General features: G+C 33.7%; 1 protein-coding gene across 3 annotated transcripts in view; it reads left to right on the forward strand.

Moving 5' to 3' along the window:
• CD2AP (CD2 associated protein) overlaps positions 1 to 13,336 on the forward strand; it is an 86,388-nt gene that overhangs the window by 45,229 nt on the left and 27,823 nt on the right. For 2 of the 3 annotated variants that reach the window (XM_061398372.1, XM_061398373.1), the window contains 4 exons: positions 5,802 to 5,902; positions 7,139 to 7,256; positions 10,207 to 10,397; positions 13,064 to 13,142. In XM_061398372.1, the coding sequence (XP_061254356.1) occupies positions 5,802 to 5,902; positions 7,139 to 7,256; positions 10,207 to 10,397; positions 13,064 to 13,142 (489 nt within the window). The remainder of the gene's footprint in view (positions 1 to 5,801; positions 5,903 to 7,138; positions 7,257 to 10,206; positions 10,398 to 13,063; positions 13,143 to 13,336) is intronic. The other variant, XM_061398374.1, reaches the window with a different exon arrangement.

The raw sequence follows: 13,336 nt of genomic DNA on the forward strand, positions 1-13,336 counted from the left end.
AATGGGATGCTAAAATGTCTGTTCATCTTTAAGCAGTATAGATGCAAGCATTTGATAATACATTTTCTTTAGTGGTTAGCCATCTGAACATGGATATTCAGTTTTCCAAGGTGGTTGGCCTAGCAGAGTGCCTTTGAAGTATTTGGTGTAAATATGTTTACACCAAAGACGAGTTTAATATAGAGGGAGAGTACCACATTTAAAATCAGACACTATTTGAATCTGTCTTATGACCTTAGATCATTTAGACTCTTGAGTTTTATTTTACTGCTGGTGAAAAAGTGGCTTAAAAAAATAAAAAGACTAGTAATATTGCTGTTGTCAAAAACGTAGTCTTTGGAAAGACTGTTACTCAAAGAAGTACTTCAAGCCTGGGAGCAGATAGTGTTTTAACATAGTAAACCTGAGGCCCCATTAGAGATTGAATACTATGTTAAGTTTGATTTAATAAGTTATAAATGAGTATTTATCCACTATTATCTTCGATCATTCTTTTTTTTTTAAACCCACCTCCCCTCCCTCCCTCGCCACTCCCCACACCAGTCTCTTTGATATTGGGGTCCCTGGTGTTTGATGCTGGTTACTACCTTGTGTACCAGGTAGCCTAAAATATAAAGAGATTTTGTTTATATATGTTTCATAAATGTAAGATTATTTTTGATTTTTATAGTCTCATATCTTAAACCTGTTACTTTCTATGCTACTGTCTGTGAAGTTAGGGGAAATCTCTACTTTCTAGATTATATCACACTTGATTATTTTCATAAAATAAAAATAGGTTTTCATAAAAATGAACAGGTTTCATGACACAGAGACAGACCAGTTAAAAGGTACTACTTGTTGTTCTTTTCTCCCAGTGAGTGCAGTGTACAGACAATATTTAGATATCACTCACATTGCCTTCAGTCTTCTGCCCGAAGGTGGACTGTTTAGTAGTTCTGGTTGTCCTGGACTCTGAAACTGTTTGGAGATTGAGGAATAGATAACAGAGTTATTTCCGCAAGCTATACATGAATCTCTACGTAGAATTTCTGTGCACAAGGAGAATTTTAGACCCATAAAATAGTTACTTATGATCTCTGTCTGTTGTAAGATATATATACTACTTTCTTTAGCTCTACTGAGCTATAAAGGAACACACTTTTTCTTAAGTGGAGGCTAGACAAAGGACTTCAAGTTTATTTTGTCTCCTAATAGGAAAGGACACTAAACTTCACCTTCTTTGAGAACACTGTCCATCATTTTTCTTGTAAGAAGGAGAAACCATTATATAGTTGGTGCCAAGAGGCTTAGGCTTTTTCCTAAGGTTCCTCCATAACTTGTTTTTAAGTGCATGTGTTGCAAAGACTAAATTAGTCACTTGGTGTGCTAAGTAACATTTAAAACAGGATGCAGGTTGTTTTTGCTTTCAGATTACTTTTCCAGGAAAAGCAGCTAATTTTTTTTTAATCAGATTTTTTTTGTTACCGTTAGTTTGCATCATTTCCTTGGTTAATGAAATAGATCAGTTATTCAAAGTCGTTCATTGTAATGTTAAATAGTAGTATATACTCTTTTAATCAATACTGTTAATATAAAAAAACCCCAAACCATTGTGAAGGTTGATAATGATAAACACTGCATTGTGAAGGTTCAGTTCAAATCTCTGCCAAGACAAGTGAATCTGCATGTGTGCTGAGTTTTGACTAAGCAACCACAAGGAAAAGTTCACATAGTTAATATGATAGATACCTGGAGACTGGAATCGTTAGCTGTTTTTCTCTCCAAAGCCAAAAAACGTTGGCTTTATTTTTTTTTCTGCAAAGTCTGGTCACGAAACCATTGAAACTTTTGCTATTGCATGTAAATTAAGCATCTTCTTTAGTAAGACAGTTATTTTTAGATTGAGCACAGAAAATTTTCCAGGACAAAGTTGATTGTAAAAAGTTGCTAAAATTATAGAATAGAACCAATTTACTCTTTTATAGCAAAAACATGTACAAATGGAATCACTGCTGAGACCCTTGTAAAATCGGACACAGATATAATGGTGTAGAATATTTTTACTTGGAGTAAAGAATTGATGTCTTTCAGCATCACAGTTGTATATAATGTGCAGTGTGGAATATTAGTGGATATTCCACTTTATATTTGGAAAACCTTGATACCAGATATGAATCTACTCATGGCATATTGTATTCCTTATTAGTGGGAATTCATGCTACAGAAGTGATTTTTCCATCTAGTTATTTTGAATGCAAAAGATGCATTGAGATTAATATTGATAAATCATTGGTAGTTGTATAGAAAGAAATGATGATACATTAAAAGTTGGTTGACTAGAATATAATCCACATAGTGTTTGATTCTCAGATAACATTTGGTAACATGCCTCCCAATTTTGAGTCAGTACTGAAGAAGATAAATTTCTGAATCTCATCAAAGTATGGTCACTGATGATACATCTTTGCAGCATACATGTGAAAAGGAAGGGGCATATTAGTAGTTCAGGCTCTGCTCTTTGACATTGAAATATTCTGACTTAGAAGGGGAATAAAACCTCATTCAAATGACTGCTCCCTGGCTGCAACCTTTCATATGAATGGGGTAAGGTGTTTTGATTTTTTATTTTATTCTGAAAAATTTAGTCTTACAGAGAAGTTGAAGTAATAATTGTGTGCTAAACGTGGTATATTCTTCACCTAAGCTTGCTTTGTTATATTGGCTTTATATATCTGTTGAAAATATGTTGTTAGACATGATATTTCATCCCTAAGTACATGAGTTTTTTTCTTCATGCTAGTGATGATGATAATGTTTTCTAAGATTTTGATGATCTTAAGTGTGTATCTCAGCAGTATAGGTAGAATCTTGAGTAGCTTAAAATTTTCACTTACTGGCTTAATATGATTTTTTTATTGCTGAGGATAAGAAAAAAATTTAAAAAATTCAGCCATGTAGCAAATGGCTCAGTCTTGATGTTTCTTTACTTTTGATGACTGCCTTTGCTTACTGGAGAAAGAAATTGATAAAAAAAATTTTTTTACATTAGAAAATGCTGTAATAAAGTTTGACGATTTACTTTCCAGAACTAAATGGAACTAAAAATGGATCAGAACATGTAAAATATCATGTAAGAAACGAGTTGCCAGTCCAGGTTTGATGCACGATACTGGATGCTAGGGGCTAGTGCACTGGGACGACCCAGAGGGATGGTATGGGGAGGGAGGAGGGAGGAGGGTTCAGGATGGGGAACACATGTATACCTGTGGTGGATTCATTTTGATATTTGGCAAAACTAATACAATTATGTAAAGTTTAAAAATAAAATAAAAAAAAAATCTTTTTGTTGCTATTGCTGAAATTTTGGCATTCAGGCTTCTAACTTCTGAGTATGATATGCTCTTCATTTTAGCATTTGATGGAAAAAATTAAAAGTGTTCTTAAATGAGAAATAATATAAGAAGTACTTAAGAACTCTGTTTGATCTAAATATTTAGATCTTTTTTTTAAGAACCATGAAATACTTCCCATTTGTGATGACTTACATTTGAAAATAAAAAATATTTCAAAAAGGTTTTTCTGAAATTATTTGACATTCATGTGATGAATACTGTAATACCTGTGGGTATGAAGACCATAAGAGCAGTGTTAATGTGGACAGTCAAATCTGCCAAATAAAAACTAGATATGGATAATGATTCAAAACTCACAATTTAACAGAGGAAAATGCCAAGTTACTCTAACACAAGGATGATAGTAATAATTACCTTATAGGGTTTTCAAAGTATTAACATGTTAAGTAAATATTATAAGAAATGCTCTGTAAATGTCTGTACTTGTCATTGCAGTATTTTATACTATTAAGAACCGTACTTGTTGTTGTGCAGTCACTAAGTCACGTCTGACTCTGCCACCCCATGAACTGCAGCGCGCCAGGCTGCCCCATCTTTCACTCTTTCCCAGAGTTTGTTTAGATTCATGTCCATTGAGTTGGTGATGCCATCTAACCACCCTCTTCTGCCCTTTTCTCCTTTTGCTTTCAATCTTTCCCAGCATCAGGATCTTTTCCAATGAGTTGGCTCTTTGCTTGATGACTAGAAACATACATAATGTGCAGTTCAGATTCAAATGAAAGGGCAATTCTGTACCCAAGTCATCAAATAAAGTGTCATTAAGCTCTTCTTTATGTAGGACATATCATTCACATAAAAATTGGAGAGTATGGCATTGCAGTTAGAATTGCAGCCTTTGAAAGACCCATAAAGATAAGCAGGTCCATGGTATTTTCAGAGAATAAGGATCCATCATGACTAGGGTACATGAGTTATGGTAGAGCACTCTAATCTGTGAAGAAAGCAGCCTGATACAGTGGGAAGGAGTTCCTGTTTCTCCTTGATAAAATATGTCTGAGCAAGTTTTTATGCTCTTTTGTGTGGGAAGTATTTATGAAGGACTTGGAGTAATATTGGTACATAAAAATTTGTCACTGCCTTTGTTGTTACACTTCTTTATTTGCTTTCTTATTAATAGCTTTACTTATAAAATACTGATTTAAAGAAATACTTTATCATTAATTTCTCTGTAGTTCTAAAAAGCTGTATGGAGGTTACTTACGTTAAGAAAATACTAGTTAAAAAAATCGACTGAATGCTACACATCCTTTTATTGACAGTTTTACTCTTTAATTTCTTTTCTTTTGTGCTTAGCAAAGGTTCTGATACATTTTAGAAATTCAGTAAATATTTATTGACCAGTATGTATGGGTAGACATTGTATGTGCCCTTTGAAATGTGAAGAATCTCCAAATTGCTTAACTTGTGTTGCCAACTAATAGAAAAGTTCATTATAGGCAGTCATTCTAATTGAAGAGTAAGCTGTATAAAAATACAGAATCATACAAAAAAAATTTTCTTTTTTAAATAAATGACTCACATTTTGTGGCAATGGTAGGGGCTATTTAGATATTTTTATCCAATGTGGATTTTCCTTTTAAAAATGAGAAGTTCCTTTGCAAATAATTTTGCATACCATCTTGGAAAAAAAACTGGAGAATTATGCTAGTGTGAAAGACAAGACAAAAACAAAGCTTTTGATTAAAATATCACTAGGTTGTTTGAAGTTAATTGACATATGCTTAGGGGCAGAGGAGCTAATTAATACTCTTTATTAACTTTAAATTATTTAAAAAGATACTGATATTCATTAAAAAGAATCAAGTTACATCTTTTGAAGTCCTACATTATATAATCATTACTTTTCTGAATAAATGAAGCTTGTTTAAAACGCTACAGTGAAATTATTTTTGGCTTCACTTGTGTTTTTGTCAGAAAAATTATTAAATAAGATAAAATACATTTTAGATTTGTGCATTGTATCTTTTTTTTTTAAACACAGATACTCTTGACTTAGTGCCTTAAAGTATTCCTAGATTTTGATCAAGAAGCAGTCTGAAAATCACTGGTTCGAAGGACGTGTCTGTGATAAATTTGTTATGCCAATAGTGTCTAAAGTCTGTGTTTCTAGTTCCCAAATTGGCAGTGGAAATTTTACTTTTGTATAATCAGTTGGATCTGATTTCATTTCTGAGAGCTACCTTATTTGCAGTTGGCTTGAATTCATTTTAGGAGAAGGAAGCGCTTCTAGGGTGGGGAGCCAGGTGGAAAGCCAGATGGCACAGATAACGGTGCTGTTGAGAATGTGTCCGTGTTCGGTTTTCATTCATACACACAAATCCTGTGACAGTAAACACGGTGCGTAAATAAAGCTGCTACTGTTTGTTTTAAAGGTCTTTCTTAATTTTTTTATGTGACTTCCTTTAGAGACCAAGAAGCGTCAGTGTAAAGTTCTCTTTGAATACATTCCACAAAATGAGGATGAACTGGAGCTTAAAGTGGGAGATATTATTGATATTAGTGAAGAGGTAAGGAAAACACATGTTAGAGATAAAGCAGCAATTAGAATTAATGCTCTGGGTATTAGAAAAATGCTTTGTAAGAATACTAATTTTTAAAATTTATTTTGCCAGTTTTTTTTTTTTTAAGATACAGATTTTAAAGTGAATCTTTAATGACCTAAAGGAAGGTTGTTTAATTGTAGAAATAAAGCTTTATTCATCCTTGCTATGCCTAATATTTGTGTACCGAATTTGTATCTTTGACTTTAAAAATAAAATAAGCTCTTTTTTTTAAGCTAAAATTGATGTAATCTAAGTAGCTGAGCATATAAACCTTTCTTTGATTCTGAATTCACTTTAGACACAAGCCATAAAAACAGAAGGATTTTTACCTTTTGCACAGCAGAGATGTTTGCAAGCAGAATGTAAAAGCTTTGTTTTGTTTGAATTATCACATTCAAATATTAACCCCAAAACACTTTGCCTCATTTTAATATCTTAGAATAAGATTTTAAAATATTTCAAAAATAGTTTTTCATATATCTACTTTTATCATTAAAGGAATATCAAAGTGTTATTTAGCAGCTAAAGATGCCATTTTCAGAGTATATATTTTGATATCAAGTATTGCCACCGCAGCTGATTTTGTTTGATAACGTGTAATTTATCGCTAGTTTTTGTTAAATTCCAATGTGTTTATAAAAGGCAGTTCTGGTTTATTGCTACCAGGTGGCAATAATAACAGTGTTCATCAAGCTCATATTATGCCTGACGCACCATTCTGAGTGTTTCAAACTTATTATTTCATTTAAGTTTCTGAACAACCTAAGGAGATAGGAATTTTTATCCCCATTTTACGAATGAGATGGACTCACACAAGATAAGGGACTGGCTTACCTCCTGTTGCTGCAGGACACAGCATTCCGAATTTTGTGGCAGAGAACACTGTTTTGTTAGGTTTGTTAGTTATGTGTGTCCAGAATTCAGATTGGATGGCATGTTTCTGTTCTGTGATTTATTAATAAGATTTCATTGTGGAAGGGTTGCAGAGTGCTATTGATTAATCCGTGTATGAGTAATTCAATCCACATAGATTTAATCTACTTAAAAATTTTTTTCCCCTTTGTTTTTTCTTATAGATTTAAAGGGATTATTTTGCACCACTAACTTTGTGCCTGTTCATTTCTGTAGCTCAATTTTTCTGTGGGGGAAGTGAAAACTTAAGAGAAACTATTATTATTTTTGAGTTGTGAACTCTTTCAGGTAGAAGAAGGCTGGTGGAGTGGAACCCTGAACAACAAGTTGGGACTGTTTCCCTCCAATTTTGTGAAAGAATTAGAGGTAACAGATGATGACACTCATGAAGCCCAGGAAGATTCAGGTAGACTATTTTAAAAATTTGAATAGATTTAAACAAATTTTGTATATGACTAGTGTTCATTTTGTATATTTTTAGTCTCTCGTCTTTTTGAACTATGAGCTTTAGTTTATCTACTTTTAAAAAAAGCAATTTATGACAAGGACTTAAAGTGAAAATGTTAGTCGCTCAGTTGTGTCTGATTCTTTGCAACCCCATGGACTGTACCCGCCAGGCTCCTCTGTCCATGGGGTTCTCCAGGCAAAAGTGGGTAGCTATTCCCTTCTAGGTAATTTACTATTTTTCCTTCTGATGTCTGCTTCAACCCAAAGTAAACTTATACTACCCTTATTATGAAACGATACTGCTTACGTTACCTGATTTCTTCCCACTGAAGGTCTACTTATATACAGTTGTGATCAGAGTTTGCAAACGGCCTGACTACTTCTGAAATATTAGGAGTTTAAAAGACTCTTCCTCTGATCTTCTGTATCACTTAATAGAGTTTGTTTTCCATGTGCAGCCAGAATGTAATTTAATTATTTTGTGACCTTGTCATTTAGAGACCATTCAAAAGTATAATCAAAAAAGCTTTATCCCCAAACTTGGAATTGCATCTGTGAACTGCTGAGGGATTTAGGAGAGATTTTTTTTTTTAAGAGATATTAAATTCATAAGTGGTGGCATAGGGATAAGTAGATATTTTTCTTTATAGAAAAGTATGTAGTGAAAATGTTCAGGAATTCACACTTGTACATTCGTGTTATTTGGCAGTTTTATAATGGTTACATAGATTCATAAAAATGAGGTATAGACATACAACCTTAAGGTTGTTGATATTGCTTTTTTATTTCAAAGACAGTGTAGAGTCAAGATACGAAGACTATTGTTTTAGTCCATTAGAGCTGCTGTAACAAAAGACCACAATCTAGGTAGCATTCAAAACAACAGAGATTTATTTTTCACAGTTCTGGAAACTGGGAAGTCCAAGATGGAGGCTCCTTTCTGGTGCATAGTTGCTGACTTCTCACTTTGTCCTCACAAGTTGGAAGAGGCAGGGGAGCTGTCTGGAGCCTCTTTGTAAGGCACTAATCGCATTCGTGAGGGCTCTGCCCTCATGACCTAATCACCTCTCTGAAGGCCCACCTCTTCACTTGGGGAGCTAGGATTTCAACATAGGAATGTTGGAGGGACAGTTACTACTTAGCACCCTGTCCCCTGAATTACTTCAGGCACATATTGGTATTAAGTGTCATAGATATTGTATCTATTGATGTTTATTTTTAATGTTAGAATTTAGTGTGAAAAAAAAAAAAAGAATTTAGTGTGAATTAAAGTGTGTAGTGAAATAGTCTTTATGATGCCATATAAACTGAGCCCTTAAAATATTGTATGAAATTCAAAGTCCATAAGGGATCAGTAGCAAAAGAAAATCGAATTTAAATTTGGATGTAGTTCATTACTTCATAATTATAATACTTTGGGCATTTCCTTGCACTATTCAGCCTTATTTGAATTTTAGTAACCTTGCAGAATCATATCTGTTAAAAATGTACTTCCTTGCTTGCTTAACCCCTTTACAATAACAGTGCATTCTAAATGTGGAGCTTTGTGATTATGGGGTGGGAAGTCAGTGGTTGAAGTACACTGTAATTTCCCTTTTTTTAAAACTCGAATTTTCAGGCAGAAAGATTTTGCATATTGATGTAAGTACCAAGAAGTGAGCACTTTATAGGATCTTTAGAACTTTACTGAAGACATGATGTCCTTTGAGTTTTAATTTAAGCATTTGGTATCTTACACATTGGGTCTTAGAGAATGAAATATAACATCTTCTGTGTTAACTGATGTTTTGACAGTCTTCTTCAGTCAGTAAAATAGCATCTATTTCAGATAACTGTTACAGGAATTACCAACTGTACATTATAAAATATGTTTTTTTTTGTTTTGTTTGTAGTATTGGAATGCCATATCCACTGCATTTATTTTACATAGCTTCTTCTTACACTCCTTCTTTTAATAGATAGAATGAAGTATATGGGATGTGTTGTGGTTTGACCAGTTAAACTCTGGCTATTACTGCTAAGAAGATAATTCTGACTCTAGACAGTAGGTAGACAGTATTACCTGAGCTTTTATGAATAATTTATTTTCATGCCCTCTGTTTTCATTGAAGAACTGTGGAATAAAAGGTATAAGAAAGCCCCTTTTTATATTTTTTAATAGGAACATGGTAAATTTATAATCTATTCTATTACTTAGTGGTTTCTATATAAAAACCTCAAGATTAATATCTTTTTAGTAGTCAATTTCAGGAAAAGCTTTGCTTTTCTAGGGAAGTGTTATATTTCAGTTTTTATAATAAAGTGACTGCCCTTTCATTTTGTCGAATATTCTTAGCCTTTGTTGTTTAGAGTGTCCTTTTGCCTTGCCTGTAAAACTGTCTTTTCATGTACTTTCACCCCTGTGAGAAATATGAGCAGTGGTATATGGGTTTGATGGCATTTCCCATGGATCCAGTGTATTCCCAAATCTGAAATTTAAAAATGGAAGTGAGTAAAGGGAAATTCTAAATATATAAACATTATTATTTAACGAAGTCAGCATTGATGTATTTGTTCGTTCAGTACATTGAATGCTCACTGAGCATATCGTGCACGTTTACCGTTTGTGTCTTGTGTCATCTTTGTAAAGGAGCTGTAAATTTTGACGTACTCTTCTTAAGAAACTGATATACTGTGATTTCCTGCATTTCTGATTGGCCTTTTATGAACTAGAAATACCTAAAATTGTTCTTAAATATAGGAAAAAAAAATCAGTATAAAGTGATTAGTATAGTTTTACTACTCAGCAATTTTATTTTTATTCTACCATTTTTTTATTAGGAGGTATAGGATATAAATCCTGTGGAAGTGGAATGTCAAGGCTTTTGTGATTTTAGGTGTCATTCTTTAACAACCAGTTATCCTTTCAGAAACTGCTCTGACTGGGCCTACCTCACCTTTACCCTTCTCTCTGGGGAACGGGACTGAAACTGCACCTGGATCAGTTACCCAGCCAAAGAAAATCCGAGGAATTGGATTTGGAGATATTTTTAAAGAAGGCTCTGTGAAACTGAGAACAAGAACATCCAGTAGTGAAACAGAGGAGAAAAAACCAGAGAAGGTAGTAGTGATGTGCTTTCCTTAGATTAACCCCCTTCATTCTCTCATTAAGCAGTTTTAAAAATGTCACAATTAGTTTGCAATTCTGCTTCCTTTTTTTTTTTTTTTGAGATTGCTGGTGATAGGTTATGAATGAGAAACTGTGAGAAACTTTTTAAGCTTAAGTGACTTCCTTTAATGTTTACATTTGATTCTTATAAAATTGGATGGGGGGTAAATTTAACACAAATTTTTCTTAGTGGAAATTTTTAAGTTTTTAGTTATTATAATGTAAAAATATAAAAGCAAATACATTTTTGTTTTCCTTTTAAAGCTAAAATTATGTTTTGCCTTTCAGTTTGAAGTAGCCCTTAAATGGGCCATTTTAAAATGAATTCACAGTGAGATATTAAGTTAAGTTAGGCCTTGCTTAATTTTTCTCTGGATTGTTTTTTTTTTTTTTGGATTGTTAATAGTGGTGAAATCTACTAATCATTAGCCCTAGATGTATGGAGAACTTAATTTTTTACTAGCATTTCACTGGCATTGTGAAATAAAGAGAATGTACCATCTAATAAGAGATTTTAAAATAAATCATTAAATTTTTACTTTGGGGGGGGAAATAGCTACAGTCTTTAGGATGTTTACTTCAGGTCTTGTTTCTGGTGTTAACACCTTGGAGATAGTTTGAGTACTTAACTTCAGGAGGCTTGTCCCTTGACTTTTAAAGTATTGTTTCCCTTCTGGTTCTCCTTTGTTGTGTCTTATTTAACTCATAATATTTGAAAATGTTTTAGTGTTTACTTGTCTTTTTTAGTTACATTTCACTATTAAGACTGTTTTGGTTGGTGAAATATATTCTGAAGTTTTCTCCTAAAATGGTTAGTTTCAACTTTTTTTTTTCCTTCCTTTCCCAGCCTGTTACATATTTTCCTATATAATAATAAGTTAGGTTCGGGAAAGAGAGCTTACACTTTCTCCTCTGCCCTCTCCTAGCTGTGTGACTGTCTGACATTAGGATTATGGGCCTAATTCATTCTTGGTTTTAAAGGTACAGATTAGAATTCTTTTTGGGATGGTGCTATATAGTCCTGTAACAGCTAGGAATGTCTAGAAGCACTGTCTGTATTATGAGGGATATTAGGCTAGATGATCTGGGGTCCCTTTTTAACTCTAAAGCTTATGGTTATGTTGAATAACTTTATCTGATTGTTGATTACACTGGTAATCTTTTCTTTGCCATTTTTTTTTTTAATTTCTGGCTATGCTAGGATGATTATTGATTGATTATTGATTACACTGGTAATCTTTTCTTTGCCTTTTTTTTTTAATTTCTGGCTATGCTAGGATGATTATTGATTGATTGATTATTGATTACACTGGTAATCTTTTCTTTGCCATTTTTTAAAAATTTCTGGCTATGCTAGGTCTTCATTGATGTGTGGGCTTTTTGCTACTGGGGGTGAACAGGGGCTGCTCTCTGGTTGTGGTGCACAGGCTTCTCGTTGTAGTGGCTTCTCTTGTTGCAGAGCACAGGCTTGAGGAGCGCAGGCTTCAGAAGTTAGAACACGTGGGCTCTGTCGTTGTGGCGCACGGGCTTAGTTGCTCCATGGCATGTGGGATCTTCCCGGACCAGGGATTGAACCCGTATCCCCTGCATTGGCAGGCGAATTCTTCAACAGTGAACCACCAAGGAAGCCCCTCCTTTGCCATTGATAATGTTCAGTAAAGAGTTGTTGTAAGTGAGGGTATTCTCAGGATTACCATGTAAGATGGCCTTCCAAGACTTGATTTGATCACTGACCTAGGAATTGATAAAGTAGGGAGCGCATGTGTGTTTGTAGGCAACACCAGATTGGAAGATATAATGGAGAAAAGTTAGGAGAAATTAAAGTGAGTATTTTAAAAGATAAATAGAATGTACAATGATATTACCAGTTAGCAGTATGCTCAGATTTTTAACTAATGAAATCTAAGGTCAAATGTAGTGTTACTTCTGAGGAGAGAACTTAAGGAAACACTAAGACATGATGAAAGGCTTACTGTAGTTGATTACAATGGAAAATTGTCCACTAGACTATATAGTTACAAGGGTTGTAACATTACCTAAATGTTTTCATTCTGATAGCAGCATTGAAGTAAGTATAAAGACTTTCTTTTCTTCTCTGATGGTAAGGAAGTTCAGTTCTGTCGTTTAAGAGCCCTCCTTCTGGAGTTGAATTTTGAAGGTTCAAATCTGGGCTGCACTGCTAAATTATTTTTATTGTAGTCAAGTTATTTAACTGCTTTCTAACTTATAAAAAGGGTGACTGATAGTGCCTACTTTATTCTGATTGTTCTGAGGATTAAATTGCAAGGCGTGTAAAGTGCTTATTAGCTTAGAGATTGGTACATGGTACATTTTCAAATGCTGTTTTTATTTGTTTTGGAGGTTCTAAAATCATAGCATTTTGGGTATCAGAGTATGTTTGTTATCCTTAAGACAGCATTTTAAAACTAGAAGTTCTAGACTATCATTTAAATAGCTTTTCAGATATTTATCATTTTCATGGCAGAGTTTTCAGTTATATTACTAATCTGGCTATAAGTACTGTTAGGGAAAGCTAGATAATTGTTAATGGAAATTTTGTTTAACCTTATTAGCTTTGTTATAACTTAAAGTAGACGATACTGTCCTTTCTATTCTAGCCTTTAATCACACCGTCACTAGGATCCAAAACTCAGAGTGTGGAGATAACAAAAACAGACACTGAAGGTAAACTTAAAGGTAAGTTTTTTAATGAAATGTTCATGTTGAGTGAAGCATGCTCAAATATATTATTAGATTTGTTGAAGACACTTGTTACATTGTACTACTTCATCAGAGTATTAAATCCTCCTAGATGTGAACATCATGAGGTCAGAGATTTTTGGAGGTTTTATTCATTGATATATCCAGTACAGTTAGAACTGTGTGTGGAA

This window comes from Bos javanicus, chromosome 23, assembly GCF_032452875.1.
Source record: "Bos javanicus breed banteng chromosome 23, ARS-OSU_banteng_1.0, whole genome shotgun sequence".
Taxonomy (NCBI): Eukaryota; Metazoa; Chordata; class Mammalia; order Artiodactyla; family Bovidae; genus Bos; species Bos javanicus.